Genomic DNA, 19367 nt, shown 5'->3' on the forward strand with positions numbered 1-19367 from the left:
AGGGGAAAAAGGGATATTGAGACTGCCCTTGTGAGAGCACATATGAAGTGTTTGGATAACTTACTTTTTCTGTTTCATGTTTTTTGTTTTATCTTCGATGTAATCAGGCGCGCGAGAGGGAGCAGATAGCGCCGGAGCTGAGATTAGTGACGGAAATCGAACCAAAAGAAGTGAGTTTTGAGGAGGGATTTGAAGGAGAGGGAGGGGACTTGGCACACAGGAAGAGGAAGCTGAGGAAAAAGCATGGATTTGCGAATGGGCCAGAGGAAAAAAGAAGATGTGACAGGAGACAATGTGAGCCGAGATGTAGGTGGGGCAGACTGTAGAATTGAAAGGTGAGGGTAAGGAATCCAGGCTTGATGTGGAATCAGCCAGTCTATAGATTCATGTTTTATGTATGTGAATGTATGAACGTGTGGGAGTTGGAAGTTATGGTGTGACAGAAGAGGAAAAAGCAGCTGAATCTTTAGTACTGTGGAGAAGCAAAAAGGTGGTGGTTGTAGGCAGGTGGAGGGAGAGCGATGGATGTGTGAATTCTGCTGCTGACGCAAGGGTTGGATTTTGGAAATTCTTCTGGTTTTGCCTTCCCACTCTTGCAGGATTATGGTTACACAAGGAATATTTTAAAAGGCAAGTTTTTTAGCCAATTGATGTGTAAGGCTGTTAAGTAATTTCTGCTTATGTATTTCTTGATCGTGCAGTTTCCTGTGTTTTGATTTAGTGACTCTAATTAGCATAATGACAGTTTTCCTCAGTAGTCATAAAGTAATGCTTTGTTTTCTAACTGCTGTGGGTCATTACTATTCTCCTGTCAATTTTCTCAGCTTACTGGAAAGCTGAATTTTAGTAAGCAAGAAAAAGAAGGAAATACACATTTTGGATGTATTTTATATTTTTTTTAAAGTTACATATGTAAATGAGAAGCTCACTAAGGTGAGGTACTGAGGGAAGTGGGGTATCAGGCTGGATGATGCAGAGTAGCTGGTTCAGTTACACAACTACTTCCAATAGAGAGACATGTCAGGAAATGAAAGAAAAGTAGGGAAAACTTCTCTTAGAAGGATTTTGCTTTTACTCTGTTAATTTCAAATGTGTTCATATTTGGGTCCTTGGCTTTGTATGATCTGGGAAATTGTCCTACTGTTAAAATTTCTAGCTAGTTTCTGCGATATCTACGATATTTTGTGTCCTGCTATTATGGTTGATAGAATAGATAACATACTATTAGCCTGAGGAAGATTTCAGAATTTATCATGCTTCAGGATCCCACTATTATTCTTCTATTGTTTTGTTAATTTCTTGGTAAAAATTCTGAAAAAGACACAAATGTATCATTTTGAAGGAGGAATTCCTGTGCTCTAGAAAAGAAATATAGTCACCTTACCATTTTAGGTGCTAAATAATTCTCACATGTCAGGAGCTGTGCTGCTGAGCACTCAGCAGTATTCAAGGTTAAAAGGCAGGCATTAACTGTGTCACTTTAGTGCCTGTATGTTTACTCCAGAGCCAAAACAAAAATGGACCCACAGAGTTTCTGAACAATTCGGAATCACAAAATTGTTTTAAGTTGGAAGAAATCTCTTGTCATAATCTCGTCCATCCCAACTACTTAAGGTTTTCTTCACTGAGTTTAAATTTACATGTTAATCTTGGAAAAAAGTATAACTGTCACCATAATGAATGTGTCTCTTCTCTGGTTTCTGAGTGTTCCACCTTTGTTTGCTTCATTGTTATGTGTCCTGCTACTGTAAGCTCCATGTTGTAAGAACAGTATCCAAACAGTGAAATGAAATAAAAAGAAAACCACAAAACTCCTTTCAGTGTGGCACCAGCTGCACTTAGACCAGGATGCTTGGCTCAGTATTGTCTTTTGAAGCTTGGTATCTTCTCAAAGCTTGTGATTCCAGGGTGCTTAGCTTGACTGAAAATTAGGGTGCTCTTTAGAAGCTGTTTTCATGCAGGCTGCACTACTTCCCCTTCCCACTTTTATCATAAGATCTCATCTCCAGCCATGTTACTGATCTCTTCATCCCTTAGCCAGGGTACAGTGTAAGACTTCTATTCTCAGGTCTCCTAATTCCTCACCACCACAAATAGCTCAATCTTTTCTTTGTCCTGCTGGATGGGCAAGGCCCTGGATGGACTGGAGCTGGTAGGTGTGCTCATTTTGGCTGCCCAAAAGAGAGATTTGTGTGCTTGCCTGGCTATGCAGCTGGCACTTAGACACACTCCTTTGTGCTGGTATGTCACCAAGTGGACTCAGTAGTTGCCTGTTGTGTGAGCATTACCAAAGTGCTTCCAAACTTTGCTGCTGGCTAAAAAAGTGTTGAGTGTCTGTATCTTGCACTGACAGTGTGGACATGGAACACTTTATCTTAGAGGAATCAAAACTGTTGCTGTTTCGAATTACTTAAGTTGGTGCAAAGAAGAAGCATAATCCATGTAAAGCAGTGATCTAAAAGTATTGAACTATGGAAAAAGAAAAGCATGATGCAAGGAGAATTAACTCTGTATTGGTGTTATGATTTCCTCATATGTCAAAGAAGGCAAAGAAACCCTCAACAGAACAGAAACTTGAAAGGTTTATAATATGTAATGAGTGGTGAAAAGGTTGCATTGGAACAAGATCTGTAAAATCAAGCTACTTTAGGTATCTTGTATGATGACAGACCAACAAGGAGATATTCCAGAACAAAATAGTCTGTTTGCAGTTGGAAAAAAAAGGTACTATTTGTAAAGCACTCATGGGTAACTAGACAAAATGCTTTTTTCATATTTTTTTGTGTGTGGTAGTACTTGTAATTCAGAGCACTCAGATGCTTTATTCTGACTGGTTGATCATTTCTGCTGCCTTCTGTATTGCACATAACTTCTCCACAGAAGAATTTTGTACCTCAGTGTTATAGAAAGTTCAAAAAAATACTTCAGTGAAAAGGATCAAGTTACAATTTTGGCAGTCAGATTGAACCCTGACATTCAGGAGACATAAGGCTGGAGTCTCATTGCTCTAAACTAGTGGAAAGAGCTTGGCTCAGCCTAGGAAGTTCTCTCTATTGCCTTGTGGGGTGGCTTGACTTGGTCTAAATGTCAAAAAGTAGATTAGAGTGGGATGTATTGTTCACCCCTTGAATGTTTCTGTATGGTACAAATAAGCAATTATGCAAAATGACACGTAATTACCTTAAATATAGATGGTGAAATTCAGTTATATTATAGAGTACTTTATTGAAGTTAGTGAGTGAAACCTGTAATATGTAATACAAAAAGAGTAAAAGAGTCTGTAGTTGCTCTGGAAACAAAGGTGTAATGAGCTAGGAGTTATCTCTGGTTTATCAGTTTAGTTCAGGAGGAATTCCATGCAGCTGGGCTCTGCTTTGAGGCAGTTGTAGCTTTGCATAATAGGTCAACAAGTATGGAATTGTGTGTTTCAGAGCCAGAAGGGTAAGAAAAATGTCAGTCTTCTCGTACTGGGAGCTCCTGGGTTTCTAAAGCAATGACATAAAAAGTAATTTAACAGGGAATGTGTTCAGCCAGATTTCTAAATACAGTGGTTTTTTGGAAGATTTTTTTTTCCTTTTTATCCGCATGACATACTGATAATGCTTCAAGCTTATTTGGAAATTTGGGAAGGTCAGTTTTACCACACTTTGAGTAGTAACCATAAAAATAAATTGAATTTCCTTTGAATATTTCTAAATAAAGTTCTCTGGGTTTGCAAGTATTTTCTGTTTGAGTTTTAGGCACTTTATAATACTTACTCACCATTTTTTCCTTTTTGGAGGATTGGATAGCTTTGGTCAAAGCTGCTGCTGCTGCAGCAGCCAAGAACAAAGCAGGAAGTAAACCTAGAACCAGTGCAAACAGCAATAAAGATAAAGAGGACAGAAAATGGCTAAAAGTCCCTTCAAAAAAGGAAGAAACCTCAACCTCTACAATCATGCAGGAAGTCCAAAAAAAGGAAGAGGAGCCTACATCTAGTGACACATTTGGTAAAAGCGCATTCTATAAACACAAAATTGGTTTTTCTGTAGTGTTGAACTCCTGTTGCTAATTTTGCAGTTAAGTAATAACCAATATTTTTAGGGGAAAATGTCACATTTGCTGTTATGGTAATCTTCTAGTACATAATGGTAATTGGTTCAGAAACTATATTTGTCAGATAAATGTAGTTCAGTCAGCATTTACTGCTTGTGCTAAACTTCTAACTAACTTCACCAAGAGTAGAACATAGCTTTTTATTAATGATTTCATTGTACAATTTGGTTGATGTTCCTGGATCTTCGCTTCCCTGTGAGATAATCCCTTATCTTGTTTAAAAAAAAAAAACAAAACCGTCCAATATGCATGATACATCCATATTCAGGGTGTTTGAAACTGTATCTGAGTTGATAAGACTTGTTCCTTTAAAGTATTTAGTGCTTATTTCTCATAACATTCAGAAAAAGTAGAAATTTTTCGATAATTGCCATTTATTGCTTAAATATGTAATTCTAGATCTTCAGAATGTATCATTTTCCTTTTTCATAAACATTTAAAGTTTCTTTACTACCATATTCTATTAGCAGTTCTGAAATATTCAAGTATTTTGGGTGTTATGCATTTATGAAATGTGAGTTAATGAGGTTTTTCTTGTGTTTAGAAGTAGGATTTCCTGTAGTGGATGTCCCAAAGATGGCCTTTGTGCAGGCAGAGAGCACGTTATCACACAAGAGGAAAAGTAATCTAGGCAACTCATTTCAGGCAAAGAGAGCTCGCCTAAACAAGATCACTGGTAAAAGACTTTTTTTGTTGTTGGCTTTGTTCCTTTTTCATGTAGTGAAATATTCATGCTCTTAAAGAAGGTGCTGAAGGGGATTGCATAAAGCACATTCATGAGGCAGATGGTCACTGCAGTCACTACTTGTTTAGAATTTTAAAGGAATTCATAAATGGTAAAATCTACCTGGTTCATAAATTGGTCACAGACTGTACTTGGTCTTTTTAGGTTTTTAGTATAGTAACCATCCTGAATTGATGAATTTCTTGAGCATATTTTACCTCTAGCTATACAGTTTTCTTCATTATTGGGTGATTTGGGTTTATACAACTTCTTAAGAATGTCATGAGTTGCATACTACTGTAAATTAAAGCTAGGGTTAGCTGTGGAGAAGCAGAAAATCTTTTTTCCCCAAAGTGAAATTGTTGCTAAAAAATTTTTCATTTAGAAATAAACATCCCTACAAATTGAAGCTATAAAGATCTGATTTTTTTTTCAGTGTCTAAGCATTCATTCTCTATCTGTATTGCTCAAAGATATTAATCGAAAACAGGAATGTTACTACAGAATACATTCTCTAGAACAGGAAATCAAATAATTTGTCTTATCTTTAAAAGCTGAGAACTGCATTTATTCCAGAATTTAATAGAAATTTACTTACCTGTGAAAAAATTATTTCAATTTATGGTCCTGCAAATAAGAAAGTTGTGTTGCTGCCTTTGGTCCTGTCAGTCTTTAGGACAAAGTCTTGTGTTTGTATCTGTGCTGGCAAAGTATCAGATGCATTTCAAAAGTTGGGTTGAAGAAAGTTGTGAAGTGTCTGCCTTAACAGAGGAGCCCTTGGACACACTCTAAGATAGAAATTCCTTCCACTCATTATTCTAGTCAATAGTATTTCATGTGAAGGCTGGTAAACTTTTCTGTGCTACAAATGAGAGGGGCTTTTTTGTTGGCTTTTTTTTGGAACTAGATAAAAATTGTTACTTGTTTCTGTAAAACAAAAATAACCTAATTTACTAAACTGCATAGTGAGAGTTTTTTCATACTAGTTTTGGCTTATCCAGCCTTTCATTGGTCTGCAGTGGAGGATGTTCAGTCAGTCTTCTTATGAGAGTGGTTCTGTTTCAGTCTCTCAATCAGTAAAAATAAAATGCTATAAATCACAGAATGGTTTGGGTTGGAAGGGACCTTAAAGTTCACCTACTTCAAACCTTGCTGCCATAAGCAGGGACACCTTCCACTAGATCTGATTGTTCAAAGCCCCATCCAGCCTGGCCTTGAACACTTCCAAGGATTGGGCATCCACAGCTTCTCGGGCAATCTGTGCCTCACCACCCTCTTAGGAATGAATTTACTCCTCCTGTCTAATCTAAATTTACTCTCTTCAGGTTTGAATCTATTCCCTTCCCATCACAACATGCCCCTCTAAATTAATGTCCTCCTTCAGCTCTCTTTAGACCCTCTTTAGGCACTGGTCTGTAAGGTCTCCCTGGAGCCTTCTCCAAGCTGTACAATCCCAATTCCCTCAGCCTTTTCTCACAGGAGAGGTGCTGTAGCCCTCTGACCACCTCTGGGTCCCTCCCCTGGACTCACCCCAGCAGGTCCATGTCCTTCCTGTGCAGGGACCCCCGAGCTGGACACAGAAGGGCAGGTGGGGCAGAGTCACCTCTCTCATCCTGCTGCCCACAGTGATTTTGATGCAGCCCAGAAGAGTGTTGGCAGCTCATGTCCAGCTTTTCATCCAAAAAAGGATGAAAAGGATCTATTCCTTTTGTGTAAAGGAAGCAGTATTTAGAAGAACCCATCTTCTCCCTCCAGGATTGTCATTCCTGGAAGGCTCCTTCTTTGGTTCCAGGTTTTGTTAATGGATGTCAAATTTATCAGCCCCATTTCTCTTTCCTTTCCCATGCTACATACATTTTCAGTTAAGTTTCAATTTATTTGCTGCCATGAGCAGTAGTAGGAGAAGATGTAGAGACTGGAGATGGATATTGATGGAGCCCTGTTAATTTCTTTCCAATAGCAGTTAGTAGCAATAGACACCAAAACCAGCTGAAAAACCTTTACCTTTAGAAATTATATTTGCCTGTGCTTGTGGATAGATTCTTATTACCTCAGGAGCATTATGAGAATCGTACCAGTGACACAGGTTCATAAAAACTCAACATGATTTTGAAACCATTGACTCTGTTACCATTTTAAAAACAGTGTCTGTCTCCACAAGACATACTTGGCTAGCAGAGGATGTGTTACCTTTCAGTGAAAATGTATTAATCCTTTAGCTGCAAGAAGAAATTTGTCTTGCCTTGTAGGTACTTCATGTATCTGTTCTCAAATTAACACATTGCTGCAGTTCATACCATAGTAAGTCATTTATACCAGTACATTTTGAAAATGTGGCTGCTAATCCTTGTCACGTTTATTTCCTATGCATTAAATGCTTGTATATACAATGTATTGTATATCAGTGTACACTTGAATTGTAACATTTTTGTCTCCAGCAACAGAAGCTTTTAGATTTGAGGGAAGACTGGGAATAATGCTGGTGTACCCATTGGAGTGGCTATAAAATAATAAAAGAATTGTAGCTGTTAGGAAAACATATACCAGGATTTTATGGCTGTGTTGGGGAAAATAGTGCAAAACACTATTGCAGGAGGCTGTGTGAAGGGAACTGTTCCCTGGATTTCAGCATTTGATGGAGAAGGATCTTGTCTGCCACAAGGCCCACAGCTTCATCAGGTGTTCCCTGCTCACCATTCAACAAAACAAAGTTCCTTCCTTTGCCCTTTCTTTTGCTGCTAGCACTGGTAGCAGTTGCATTTCCCAAAGGTGAAGAACATCCCCTGCTAAGCACATATTAATGTCATCTTCCAATCAGTTTTTGCTCCTGTTGGAATGTTTGCTTCCATGTCTTCTGGCATGTTGGTACCTGATACTAGATATAACTACAGTGAGTTTGCAGAACAAAACATTCCTGGTTCACTGTGCCACTCCCTGCTTTTGCTTTCTTAGGTGCTCTTACAGACAGGGTGGTGAGCCTGTAGTCCTGGTTTGCAGTAGTTGTGAAGATGCTTTGTCCTACAAGCATGGTGCCTGGTTAGAAAAATACTTCATGGTGTAAAGAAAAAGGAAGTCATAAGGATTATATAGTGACAGATCTGACTCTGGATTGATTTACTAGCTTGAATTTCTGAGCAGAGATTATCTAGCCAAAATTAAAAATCAGAGAATCTGAGAATCACAGAATTGTCTGGGTTGGAAGTGAACCTAAAGGTCATCTAATTCAACGTTATCCCCTAGACCAGCTTTCCCTAAGCCCCATCCAGACTGGCCTTGAACTCCCCTAGGGATGGGGCACTCTTCTCTGGGCAGCCTGTGCCTTACAGGACCACAAATGCTTATCATAAACTGTAGCTTGTTTTACCTTTGTATTTAAAACTCAACTTCACTTTGAAAATGATTTTACACTTTTTTGATATAAATGCATGATTGCAAAGACAAAGAACGCTGCAATTTTTGCAACTTGATTTAAATGTGAATTTAAGCCCATAAAACCTAAATCTTGTATGTAGTCTAATGTAGACTTGAAATCTTACCTGATAATTTCATTTTTATCTAATAGGACTTAATTTCATTTTAATCTAATAGGACTGAGTTTCTGCTTTTCAGTCACCTAGACTAAAGCATAGCTTAATCTAACATAAATAGTAAATGAGATAAACCACTTGGTGTTTATTGTTGAATACTGAAATTTTTTTGTTTTGTTTTAATGTCTGGAACAGTTCCTGAAAACCCAGGCTTCACTAATTTAAAATACCTTGGTTATTTTTGAACCTTAAATTAATTTTAGCCATATCTAATTTTTATGGAATGCAATAGCAATTCCCTCTGAATTTGTCAAGTTAATGTTGAGGATTAGAACTCCTCACTCCTAATATTGACATTCCTAGAGATTATAATAGAAATTTTTATTCACATTTTTTTTTAGGTTTTATCAGTTCTATATTTTCTTAAAGGTGTAGAACTTGTTCTGTCCCTGCATTGTTAGGCAATGAAAGTTACTGTGTGAGGTACAACTGAAGCTATTGCCATATTTCACTGACAGAAAGCTTTCTTATATTTGTATTCCCCTTGTGTATAAAGATTTTTTGTAGTAGTGATATGTTACATAAGTTGGTGACTGAAGTTACATACTCTATCTAATATTTGCTCCCAATATGGTCATCTTATTGAGGTAATTTGGGAGCTCTTTGTTTGGAAATTAAATCCCTGGTTGTATTATGTCTAAGAAAGGTTTGTATGTGTTATAATTAAGAAGTGGTAATACAAATTCTGATGTGACTTTCTCAAAGTCTGGACTTTCTCAAAGACTGGAAAGGGGAGAGAGAAAAGTTTTATAAATAATTCTGATTTCAAAAATAACTTCTCTATCATTTGTTTGGTTTTAAAGCTCAGGTGCTTGGGCCTTGGAAAAATGGCAAAGCTTCATATTAGAATTGATAATTTGATTTTCTTCTTGTCAGTAAATATGCCAAAGAAATGCTTCCTATGTAAGCATGCCATTGTTGGGATGTCCTTTAACTTTTTATTTCTTCTAATTCAAAGTGATCAGCTTTGTGTGGAGCCATTTCAGAAAAGCTCATGTTGTAGATTTGTGCAGTTCATATTTCTTGTCTCAGTACTTTACTTCTTTCTCTAGGAATTCTTGTTGCAAGGTACTTCTAACTAAAAATATCCGCACCTTTTCTCCTAAGGTTTATTGGCATCCAAAGCTGTTGTTGCAGATGGTGCTGAAAAAAAGGAAGGCAACAAAGAAACAGCTCCAGTCCTGGAGCAGGTATGAAATGGTAGAGTTTGATTCTTTTGCAAAGTTCCCACTGGAGTGTGCCATGGAGATATAGTACCTACAACATAAAAATTTTCCCCTTCAGATAAACAGGGAACTGAAAATTTATCTTATGTTTACATTTCTGGCAGAGCCAGAAGTATGGAATTTAATTGTCTCTAAACACAGTGTTAACTTGAATTTCAACAATGAGCTTTTGTGTTAGAAAACTAACAGAAAACAAAATAAAGTCTCCGTGCAACAAATACGAGGAGACCAGTGTCCCAAGGTCCAGTTTTATAGCTGGAATGATGACTGGCTTAGAAACAGGCCCTTACACAAATTTGATTTGTGTTTGAAACAGGGTTTTTGACATCACTTAGAACTTCTTTTAAAAGAAGTTTCTTTTATATTGTAAGAATTTGGTGTTGTAGGCTTGTATGTGTTTTATGAACTGCTCAATGAGCCATACATTTTGCAAGAGTGTGTATTTTAATAAATACAAAAAAGAAACTTTTAAATAATGTTAAGGGTCTGATTTTTAAATCTGCTTATTGGCAGGATCTGAAGGCTGCCATTTTGTCTTTGGCTTATTGCACTGTGTTCAGGCATTGCTTGACTCCGAGTTGTGCATTATCTTGCATTTTAAAAGGGCTGAATGCCTGAGCATGGTAAAGCAAGCTAAGGATGAACAGTAGTCTTGATTCAGGACATCTTTGTTTTTCAATTATTTAAATCAGAGCCTTAATGTATCTTTAATACAGCTTTTTTGTATGCATTTTCATTCTTTAACAGCAGCATTTGAACAAAGTAGCCTTGCTGCCTGCAATTCTTTGATGAGCACTTCTGTTCTTTAGCCCCGGCACACTCTATGAACAGTCCCTACCCCAAACCTGATTTGATATTTTGGTTGTACTGGTTCTTTAGAGCTGATATATTAATTGCATTGCTCTGGTTTTTCCATTGATGCTGCATTGGATGAGAGTCAATGGAACCTGATTTCTGTTTTTGATGCTGTCACTGTCAGGGCTGGTGGAGCCTGCGGTGCCGATGCATTGACCGATATTTTGCATAAAGGTTTACAGTGTACTGACATGACATTCCATTTCTCAAATTTTTGCATATTAAAGATGCTATGATTTTCTTGCTACTGTGTGTGATATTTTCAATGTGCAAAAAACTGTGAAATGGCTTACAGCATGTTGTTTTTGGGAGAATCATTACAATGTAAATCTTGCCATGCAGAATCCCATTGCGGTGAATGGGACTTTGTGGTTTACATAGACTGTGTATGCAACAGTATAAACTGCAGTGCATATTTACTATAACCTTTTTGTTATTTCTCAGACTTAGTAACTCGGCTGTTCCTGTTTTATTGATCAGCTATAAAAAACAAGATGTCTCTGTCATTGTTTACATGCTAATGGTCTGAAAAACCTCATTTTTTTCGAAATAATTGTTAAGCTCTTTTAAAGAGGCGTCTAAAATCCCAAATTGTCCTATTCTTTTGTGTATAACTAAAACCAGAAACCTCACAAACATTTAAATGATTGACTGTGGGGAGGATGTTTTTTGAGCTTAAAGCTTTTTTCCCTGAGTTCCTGTGCAAAGTGAAATTAAAATGGCCGAGTTATAACCCTCCCCGAAAGGTTTTCTGATAATGAAGCTGACATTCCTTAGAGGCTTTGTCTGCTACTGCTATAAAATTGAATGGATAAAATATCTTGTAGGCTTTTTTAATAATGTAATGCAGAATATGGTAGAAATATTCAGGCCAATAGCCGAAAACTGACTCTGTTGATGCAAGTTTTTGTTTATATTTATACATTTTTAGTTTACAGTTGTCTTAAACCCAAAACCTCAGACAATTAGTTGCAGATACGATAGTTTATTTAATTGTATTAGGGTATGTCATGTTATATTTCCTTTTGACCAAGACCTGAGTAGATGGATAACATTAATTCATTAAGGTTTTTAATGTTAATTTGTCCTGTTAAGAGGTTAAGCACCTTATCAAAATCTTAATTTAATTTTTTTAATCTTGTTTAAATAACTTTGTAATTTGAAAGTAATGGATGCTGTAGTATGTCTTTCACATCTGTGAAGATGAACAATAAAATTGTTTATTTACAAGTTACGACTCTAATTAATTTCTGGTAATACCTCTCATAACCAGCATAGGTATACTCTACAATTCATGGAATATTTTATTTAAATGAATAAACTGCACTTAGTATGTGTGTAATGGAGTTATGCAAGGTAGAACTGATGTCTGCTGAATGGGATGTTTTGCACTGCATCTTTACAGGATACTCCCAGCGAGCCATTCATGTAGCATTCAGGGGCGCCCTTTTACAGACATAGAATATGCACTTGTGGGGTTTTATTTTACTTTTTTTTTTTGTTTTGTTTTCCTCCATTGGAACATGGAAAGTTCTAGTGGAAAATAAAACTGCAATTTATAACAAATCTCAATAATACCCTCAAATTACCATGTTTCTAGTTTGAATAAAGTAGTGCACACGTTCTACAAGTACCTCTCTGCTTTGTTAGTTATGGTTTTATTAGATGCTACTATGCTGTATGATGTAACTGGGATGAGAAGGGAGACAGGCCTAAGAAATTATATTCAGATTTTGCCTTATTAGGCAAGTTGTAACACATGCACAGTTGTGGTAATGTAGGAAGATCTTCCAGTGAAAAATTTAAAGTGCTAATGTCTGTCAATGCATGCTAATGGTCTAAAAATAGTACTGTTTGTGTTAAGAAGGATGAAAATTGAGAATTTGGAAAGATGTGTTATATGTTGACTTCTTTTCCTTCAAAAACTGTTTTAACTCTTCATCTGCCAGTTTTCCCCTGACAGTTAGCAATCTGTCCAACCCTGTGGTGCTAGAAGCTGTGATTTCTTCATGTTTGCACAAACATAGAATGTGGTGAAATCCAGACTCCCAGCACTGAACGGGTTGTGTGAGAGTGTGCTCAGCATTGGAAATTTCTCATTGTTTCAGACATTCCTTAAAGGAGCATTATCAACTTTTTCAGTTTCTCAAAAATACAAATTCCTTGTTAAATATAGTTTTACTGAAAAACTGTGTGGGTTTTTTTGTTTGCTTGTTTGTTTTTTGCCTCTGGTTGGGGAAATGAGTGTGTAGGGAAAATCTTGGCAACTTTATTTAGAGCTCCAATCCTCCTGAGGAAGGATTGTTTGCTCACAGCAGTGCCAGAGTTCAAGGAGTGTCTGGACAATGCTCCCAGTCATGATTCAGCAGCAGGGCAGCCCTGTGAGGAGCAGGGAGGAGGACTTGAGGATCCTTCTGGGTCCCTTCCAGCCTGAGATGCTCTGTGGTGGTGCATCAGTGTGTGTGTTCTGGGAACAGTTGTTCTCCAGGTTCTGCTTGGAGGCTGCACTTACAGGGGAGGTGAAAGAGAAAACTAAAAATACTTTCTTTCATTTTTAAATTGGGAATAGAGGAAAAATGTTTTATTTTCAGGTATTTCAAATAGTAAGACTTGAGTATTCTGAATACTGAAAAAAAATTGGTAGTGCTCCTTTAAAAAAAGCAAAATAGAATGTGATGCATTTTAAATAGTTTTCATTTGTACTTAAAATAATGTTGCTTTATTATGTGTTTGAGTACTAAAATTGTTTTTAAAAAGATCAAAATAGAATACAAGAACTACAACGAAGAAACTGAAATAAAAGTATCAATTTTTTATTATTTATTCAGGAGATTTCACCTAAACCACAAAGTCAGAAAAAAAATGAAGCTGATATTAGCAGTTCTGCCAACATTCAGAAACCTGCACTGTTATCCTCAACTTTGTCTTCAGGAAAGGCTCGCAGCAAGAAATGCAAACAAGAATCTGGAGATTCTTCCGGGTGTATAAAGCCCCCTAAATCACCACTTTCCCCAGAATTAATACAAGTCGAGGATTTGACGCTGGTCTCTCAGCTTCCTTCTGCTGTGATAAATAAAACTAGTGAGCACAGACATTTTAAAAAAAATTCCGTAACTACTTCTAAGAGATATACAGAAATTTTCTTTGGTTGTAAATGGCTATTGCTTTTAAAAATGAATCTGCTTTAAATAAAATGTCCAAGCGGGAGAATTAGGGGTAGCTCACTATTTAAAAGTCAAGTCACATAATAAGGCATTTGAAATATTCTATCAGAAATAATACATTTAAATACTATATTGATATTTATAGAGTCATGGCTTTTAAGGGTTGGCTTTTCCTCTAGCTTAAATCTCCACACTAGCGTTAACAGTGATACAGGAAAAATCAAACCTCCCTTCTGAAAAGGGCCTGATTCATTAAAAAGAAAAGACGTACACTTTGGTGTGGACCTTTCCTCCTCTGAGAACCTTCACCTTCAGCAGGCTGATGTTCTGTACCTCTTGGCTGTGGCATTCTTCACCTTATGTGATATTTTCTCCAAACATGATGTGAAAGAGAAGATGGGTTCAAGATCTGTGATGGAGAAATGTTAAAAATTGTGTTTCCTTGTCTCAGAAAAATTCCATGGGTGTTCAGCTTCTTAACCTGTGTAACTGATTTGCCAAGCACGAAAATGCTGTTTATCAGAAGAATAGGGAAAGCTTTATGCTGCATGCTTGAATATGCTATTTTTTGTGAATATTAAGGTATTTCTATGATTTTTTTTGAGATTACATTAGGTTTTTAGTCTTGCTTAGTGCCAGATTCTTTGCCTAAAGAATATTAAATGCTGAGACCAAAGGTTAACATATATGGAGGTTTCAGTAAGTTAAAAGCTACATTTTTTTTCACTTGAGTATAGAGATTGAGGATGGAAGACTCAGCCTGCATCATGTGTTCCCCTCAACCTTGATTTTGTATTTTCACTTATGAGATAAGTTTCTTTTTAATCTTTGCTCTTAGATAACTTTAAATGAGTGGCAGAGGGAGGAGTGCAAATTCAGCCTTCTTTATTCAGGACACATTGGTAAAAATTGTATTTTGTCCCCACAAAATGTTAACAATCATCTATATTGTAATACGCCTTCTATCCCCACCCCTAGAGCAATGGTAAGTAGCTTTCCTGAAGCATGCTTTTATTTTGGATTAAGTTGGATTTCTGTATAGCTATATTTTTTTAAACAGCTAATTTCAAACTTGGTTACTTAGTAGCTTGAATCTTGTTAGTGTTGTCTTTAATCTTTGGCTTCCAACTTTTTTCTACCTCTAGTGGAAAGTTAGTTTTGCTGTGTCTTAATTTTTAAATCTGTATATCTGACTCTAAAAACTGCTTACAAAAAGGAGAGAGTGTAATAGTAACTCAAATGGTTTTCTAAGGCAAATTTTTGTGGAACTGGGTAATATTGAAGAGAGGTAGGGGAATGTGGGTTTTTTGTTTTTAATGAATCAGGCCTATATATATTAACCTCCTCCCCCATTTGTTTGGGTTTTTTTAAGTATAAAGTTCTGGAGCCTTTTTACTGTGCCACACATCGGCAGTGTGTGTTACAGTTTTTCAGTTGGGGTATTGATATCAGGTTATCAGAAGGCAAGAGGTGGGATATAAAATTAAACACTGTTTTCAATCTTTTTTTTAAGTTGTATGTTAATACTATCCATGACTTTTTAGATCTTTAACTGTAATAATTTGTTATGTTTATTGTTAAATCCTATTGCGCCCCTTCCATTATAAGTAACTTGCTGCCTGGGTTTTATGGGGAGGGTTGCTTACTGTAAATACACAAAACAACAACCTTTACAGTGGGGAAGTAGGTACCCTAGTAATTTATAATAAGCAAAACCCAGAATCATGTCTTGAGCATAAATCTTAATTTGCTCCTGGTAGTCACAGTTCTGTAATTACTTATACCAGTTTGGCTGTGATTACCAGCTTTGCAAATAAGAGCTATTAAAAGCGCTCCCCATCTTTAGCTCTCAGATGCTGCGGTAAGATGATGGTGTATCTCTCTGCTTCATGAACATTGAAAGATCTCTTTTTAGGTCCATCACAGCCAGTGAATTCCCCTAGATCCTACAAACATAGCCAACGGAGAAGAAGATCACAGCGTTTAGCCACTTGCTCCTTGCCTGATGATTCTGTAGAAAAAGTTTCTTCTCCCTCTTCAGTTACTGATGGAAAAGTGTTCTCCATCAGTGGTCAAAACCAACAGTCATCAAAATTGGAGGGTAATGTATCTAATCTAATAAAGAACTGCCCAAGAGAAATTGAATCATAAAAGTTAGACCTTTCATGGTTTTCAACTAATGGGATGTTTTGAACTGCTGTAGCTAAAGCTGTTTGCTGTTCCTATGTTATGTAACGCTGCAAACCAGACTGTTAATTGTTTGACCCATGTGTCTTTTTTAATATGACATTTTTTCTTTTGTGTAGTACCTGATGTTGCTCATGTGTCACTTGAGAAGCGTGGACCATGTCTCCCTCTTGATTTAAGCCGTAGTTCGGAGGTTACAGCACCATTATCTGCAGAATCCACTTTCCATAATGAATATTCCAGTAAAGACAAGGAAGATATTCAGATGATTGCATATCTTCCTTCCAAAGCATTAACTGATGGAAGAGTAGCTACAACAGCGTCAGGTAAAGAGATTCGGTGTACAACCAGAGAGATTTATAGCTGTAGGGTTCAAATGTCTGTGTATTCAATCCCACAGAAAGAGGGGATGCTTTTTATTTTCTTTTCTGCACACTCAAAAACCTGCCTCCCTTCTGGACTCCACTCATCTGCATATTCTTTGTCTTCACTGGCTTAGAGCTGCTTTGGCACTTCTAACACGATTTAAGGAGAATGTGAGACTGTGGAATGTAGTGAGCAGTATCTCAAAAATATTTTTGCTATTGCTAAGAGTTGTAAAAATAATTAACGAAGTGAAGTCTTTACTAACATACTAATTTGTGGCTTCAGCTTTAAAGCAGTGGTGTTCTCAAAGACAGTCAGCATTCTTCTGCTTCGTGTCTCTTTGCCGTGGAAATTCTGTCCTTCACTTGTTACAAAATGTTACTTAGAAATTTCTGAAAAATCCTCGAAAACTTTTATATAGACTTGGTTACCCTCAGCACAGAGCCCAGTGCTGCAGCTCTGGGCTGCCTGTCCCGTTTGAGTTTACTGACTACTGTGGTTGACATGAAGCACTTGGATAGAGGTAACCAAGAGATTGGGGGAAGGATTTACACAGTGCTTTGCAGACCCTAAGAGTGGGATGTTTTCATCCACTGTATGCTAGGTGTTCATATAATTTTTTTATAAGACTTGTATGTGGTTATCGTACCATTTTTAATGCGCTTCCAAGAAAGAATTCTTTTAAAGCCTTTTTTTATTTTGTTTTGTTCAGAAAAGTAAGAAGAGGGGGAAAAAAATCAAATTATTATATTATGCTTGGAAAGTTTTTGATAAATGTGATTGGTAGTAAGGGAGGACAGCATGACCTTAAAAGATAGTTATGACAGTTAAACTATATCTTGGTCTATTAATCTATGAATCTCTTAAACTGATTTGTCAAAATAAGGCTTATGGGTATCTCTAGTAAGCCACCATTTAAGCTTTTTGAAATATTAAAATACTACTTAATTACTTGAATGAAACAATGTGACAGTCTTCATTTGCCCTTGATAGATGGCATAGGAGCAGAATTACAGATTCCTGGGAAAATTACTTCTATAAAAGTCCTTTTTATGTCATGTCTTGTGCCACTAAGAGAAGTGCTTTTGGGAGTTTTGTATTTGCCTACTCATTGAACAGGATCATAAAAGAAATCAACAGCTACCAACAGCCATCTGTTTCCTGTTTGGTAAAACTCATTTCAGTTACTAGAAATTTAACTTCTGGCTTTTCTGCTATATTTTCTAGCTCATTTTATGTCTAGTTCGTAATGCTGGGAGTTGTCTGTTCTGTCAAGGGCCTGGCTCAGGGCAGAGTTATCTAGTTCTAAACCCAGCACTCAGGAGTGCACTTTGGACATGTTTGTAGAGCTAGGTCTGGTCTTGGCCACAGGTGAAGCAATAAAAGAAAGATTAAATTTCATTTAGAGCCACCTTTATTTAATGACTCAGAATTATGTGACATGTCCACACTATTTGTGTCAGGGAAGATTTCCAGGATAAAATTGTCTCTTGTTACTGCTTGAGGCCATAGTGTGAAGCTGGAAGTGCTTGCAACCTCTACCAGAGGATAGAGTTCATACTGTATATAAGCTTAGTGAGCCTTTTTTCTTATCTGGATGATTTTAAAATCTCTAATGAAACTGATTTGCCAGCTACATTTCTTGTCTTATGAGTTTTGCCTTCCAGGATCTTGTGTTTTGTTCCTAATTTTCATGTATTACAGTTTTCCATCATGCAATAAATGGAACTGTGTCTTGAGCTTTCATACCGACTTTTTATCCAAATGTTAGAAGTTTTCAGTAAGTTGCAGTACGTAGCCCAAAAGCTTCTTGAATAGCAACTTTTTGGCCTGAGAGACTAAACTAAGCTGTTTGATATCTCTAATTCACAGATTTCATCACAGGTTTCGGAGCTATCTGCCTCTGTCAGTGGCATCACTAGGACTCTATAAGTAGAATTCATATGTTTGGGGTTCATCCCAGTCTTCTAACTCTGGTGGAACATGTTTATCCTCATAATCTTAGAAGAAAAAGAAAAATGTAAATTTAAAGTTCAGGTTTGAAACTTCTGGAATTAGTCTACACTACTGAATAAATTGGTTGTGTTCTCTGCTTTAGAAGGCATCATTTTGCCTTTGAAATAGCACAGGTTCTCAAGTCACATTCCTGAAGCACACGTAATTACACCAAATGCTTGCATGCTTCAGGAAAATAAATAGGATCCACTCTGTTTATCAGTACTTTGTTCATTGTCTGTTTAAACACTAGCAAGCAAATAGATACCGGAGAGGTGCCCAAAGCTTTCCTTTCTTATTCCTGTCAATTCTTGAAATAATTGAGAAATTTGCATTATGCAGGAACATCTACCTAAGTGCAGTTTAATACACTGCATTTTTTAAATGTATGCATTGTGACCCTATCCATTACAAATTGAGAACTCTGGTGTAAAATCCAAACTATTCTGTAATTGTGTTTTCTTAATCTGAAAGAACTATTATAAATCTGCATCTGTTTATGGTACTTCTGCTGCTAAGATTTTATTAACACAGTCTGGACATATTTGGAGTTCTAGATTTTGACATCACTGTAGATTCTGTTAAGTGCACTTAAGTTAGACCTGCTGTCTTTGTAACCATTGAAGTAGATAACTGTGAATAGTTTGAGATATCTCACAATGGTGTTTAGCCTGGAACAGCCTGGTCCGATCCCTCACCCTTCTGTAGCAGAGCTGAGCTGGTTGAAGCCCTGAGATTTGTGATGTAGCACACTGTGAATTCTGATGGAGGCTATCAGTTGAGTCAATTGAAAAAATGATTTGGTGTTGTTAAAAATTATGCATTTTAGTGACTTTATTCAGAAGGTACTGACATATGTTTTCAGAGGAGAGAGACTAGGTGCTCTGAAGTGCAGATGCATAAATGGCAACTCACAGTATTAGCACATAGATTTCAAAATCATTGCTCAAAATTAACACCTTAATATTTTGTAGAGACAAAACAAAAGTTCTATGATAATTCCTTCAATCCAAAGGCTCCATAGAAGTACTTTGCACTTTGGTGGACGCCTGCACACTACCATTAGTTATTGGACTTAGGTACTGCTTTACTAAACTATTGTGAAGTCCTGCTTGTGATCACCTGATACTGCACACACATGACTGAAAATCTTTGCTTTCATTTGCTA

At 36.8% G+C, this 19367-nt stretch overlaps 1 protein-coding gene across 4 annotated transcripts in view; it reads left to right on the forward strand.

Moving 5' to 3' along the window:
* Positions 1 to 19367, forward strand: part of PHF20L1 (PHD finger protein 20 like 1) — a 57088-nt gene that overhangs the window by 11967 nt on the left and 25754 nt on the right. For 2 of the 4 annotated variants that reach the window (XM_058800383.1, XM_058800388.1), the window contains exons 6-12: positions 108 to 170; positions 3782 to 3989; positions 4640 to 4771; positions 9514 to 9596; positions 13316 to 13568; positions 15567 to 15752; positions 15958 to 16164. In XM_058800383.1, the coding sequence (XP_058656366.1) occupies positions 108 to 170; positions 3782 to 3989; positions 4640 to 4771; positions 9514 to 9596; positions 13316 to 13568; positions 15567 to 15752; positions 15958 to 16164 (1132 nt within the window). Of the gene's footprint in view, positions 1 to 107; positions 171 to 3781; positions 3990 to 4639; positions 4772 to 9513; positions 11652 to 13315; positions 13569 to 15566; positions 15753 to 15957; positions 16165 to 19367 lie in introns of those variants that run through there. The other 2 variants (XM_058800395.1, XM_058800402.1) reach the window with 2 other exon arrangements.

This window comes from Ammospiza caudacuta, chromosome 1 (assembly GCF_027887145.1).
Source record: "Ammospiza caudacuta isolate bAmmCau1 chromosome 1, bAmmCau1.pri, whole genome shotgun sequence".
Lineage (NCBI taxonomy): Eukaryota > Metazoa > Chordata > Aves > Passeriformes > Passerellidae > Ammospiza > Ammospiza caudacuta.